Below are 2324 nucleotides of genomic sequence, written 5' to 3'. Positions count from 1 at the left end.
ACATTCTCCTAATAGCAGGTTTTTCTGTGCTGATGAATGGCAGGTTCAGGAGACCTCATCCTGGCACAGGACCCCTTTTCTGACACTTGCTTTCTGTCTTAGGCTGATTCACCCAGCAAGTGGCCGCTCTTATCACGAGGAGTTCAGACCCCCGAAAGAGCACATGAAGGACGATGTATGTGAGCTCCGAGGCTGCAGCTTACCTTGCTTTGGGTTTAGCTGGTGCTTTGCAGCATCTCTGGAAAAAACTTGTTTCCTTTTCTCCCACCTTCTGTCCTGCCTTTCTGGGGAGCGTGGGGATCTGCTTGGGCAGCCGAGGCCAACAGTACTGCAGGGAGCAAGGCCTAGAGGGATGAGCGAAGGGTTTGGCTGTTGTGTGGAGCCCGGGCTCTGCCACGTCACAGCTTGGTGGCCTCTGTCCATAGCTGAAGTTGCAGTGGGTCCCACATGCTTTCCTTCCTGGGGAGCAGCTGTAGCTGACATTTGGTCTTGGGGCTCCTTTTAGCAAGCAGAATGGTGTGTGAGGGAAAGACCATCGTGCTGAATCCTTCTCTTCAGTGACGGCTCTGGGACTTGGTTTGGCTGCTTTGGGTTCACGCCGCTCTCCCACGCTGACCCGGGGACTCAGCTCTGCAGCGCTGCATTGCGGCCCAGCCTGGAGCAGGGGAGCAGGGGTTGTAGCTGCGCAGAGAAGGGGGGAGCGCAGCAGGCTGCAGCTGGCTGGAGACTGTCCCCTTGCTTCTCCCAGGTCACCGGAGAGCCCCTGATCCGCCGTTCAGATGATAATGAAACAGCCTTGAAAACCCGCCTGAAGGCCTACCACACACAGACCTCCCCCCTGGTCTCCTACTACAGCAAGCGAGGGATCCATACTGCGGTGGATGCCTCCCAGTCTCCTGATGTGGTGTTTGCTAGCATCCTGGCAGCCTTCTCGAGAGCGACATGTAAAGATCTGGTTATGTTCATTTAGGGCTCCGTCCCTGATGGAGCTCACCCTTGTCTGTCTTTCTCCATCTCTGTCTCTCTTTCTGTCTCTCTCTGTCTCCTCGGGGCCAGGGAGAGTGAAGAACTAAATAGAGTAGATGAGGAGGGGTGATGCAGCCCGAGGCAGGACTCTGCTAATTCTCTATTAAACGAGCTGAACGGTTTCCATCTCAGTGTTCTGAACGTCGGTCTGTCCGCAGGTGCGGGCGGCTCGGCCCCTAGAGGTCGCAGCGCGCCTGAGCGCAGCTGTCAGAACTCAGCTCTGCACCCTTGTGCTCTGGCTTCGTTGTGGAGCTGCAGCTCCCCAGGAGAAGCAGCTGTACTTCCAGCTATTCCTGGCTGCTCCCCAGAGGATGAGCAGCTGTGGGAGGCAGAGCTTGGCTGTGCGTGCGGCCTGCTGCTGCTCAGGGCTGGGTGAGGACTTGTTTCCATTGAATGCACGTTACCCTGTGGGACGGCAGGTTCCCCAAGAGCGTGGTTTTCTCTCTGTTCTGATGCTGTTTGTGGCATAAAAATAGGGTGAAAGACAGTGGGGGTTTTCAGTTTCTCATCTGTGGACTCAAAACTTCTCCCAGTTCAGGTGTGGTGAGGCATGGACTCCAACATGAGCAAGTATTAGTGAGAGGCTTTTTAAAAACAAACAAACAACGTGAAGTCTCTGGTCAGGCTGCAGTCACTGCAGTGATTTGATTTCTGGAGGACAAGAAAAGGACTGGGATATCGGTTCTATTCTTGCATCCCTCCCTTGGCTTTGGCCAAGGAGATGAAGGTGCGTTGAGTTTCCCCTGATCCCAACGTCTAAATAAAGCCTTACTGCAAAACATGATTTTTTCAAAGCCCGGGGGACAGAGTTGTTGCCCGCTGGCCTCTCGCGCCCTTCAGCCAGTGACCATTTTTATGAGCTCATGTTTCTCGAGCAAAGTCAAACAGCTCGTCCTGGCTGTCCAGCTCTGCTTACTGCTTGGACATTTCGGTGCCATTACGCCACCACAAACAACCTTGCAAGGCTGGGGACAACCTTTGTCCATGCGTGCACCCAGCCCTGCCTAGAAGCTCTCACTGCAATGCAGACTGGCCCAGATAAAACTTTGTCCTTTGGCCTGACGTGTTCACTGATTTCATGTTCCTGAGTCCTCCCTTTCACGGAAGATGGCGCGTCTCCCTCGCCTCCCCTGTGCTGGGCTGTGTCCAGAACAGGTGCTCAGTCCTCTGAAATCCCTTGGTTTTTCCTGATAATTACTCTTTTGTCTGGAAATGACTCTGTCCTCCTATGTTCTTTCCAGGAAAACGGCCCTCTTCCTTTTCAGCAAACTGGAAATAATGCTAGAAACTGAAAGCAG

At 53.9% G+C, this 2324-nt stretch overlaps 1 protein-coding gene across 1 annotated transcript in view; it reads left to right on the top strand.

Moving 5' to 3' along the window:
* Positions 1-1094, top strand: part of AK2 (adenylate kinase 2) — a gene marked incomplete at its 5' end in the record, with an annotated part of 1776 nt that extends 682 nt beyond the window's left edge. Inside the window, 2 exons of the mRNA XM_079546166.1 lie at positions 103-175; positions 749-1094. Of these exons, the coding sequence (XP_079402292.1) occupies positions 103-175; positions 749-970 (295 nt within the window). The 3' untranslated portion in view covers positions 971-1094. The remainder of the gene's footprint in view (positions 1-102; positions 176-748) is intronic.
* Between the last annotated feature and the right edge of the window lie 1230 nt (positions 1095-2324).

This window comes from Tetrao urogallus (genome assembly GCF_951394365.1).
Source record: "Tetrao urogallus genome assembly, chromosome: 23".
NCBI classification, from domain to species: domain Eukaryota; kingdom Metazoa; phylum Chordata; class Aves; order Galliformes; family Phasianidae; genus Tetrao; species Tetrao urogallus.
This window is presented reverse-complemented; position numbering and strand designations above follow the sequence as displayed.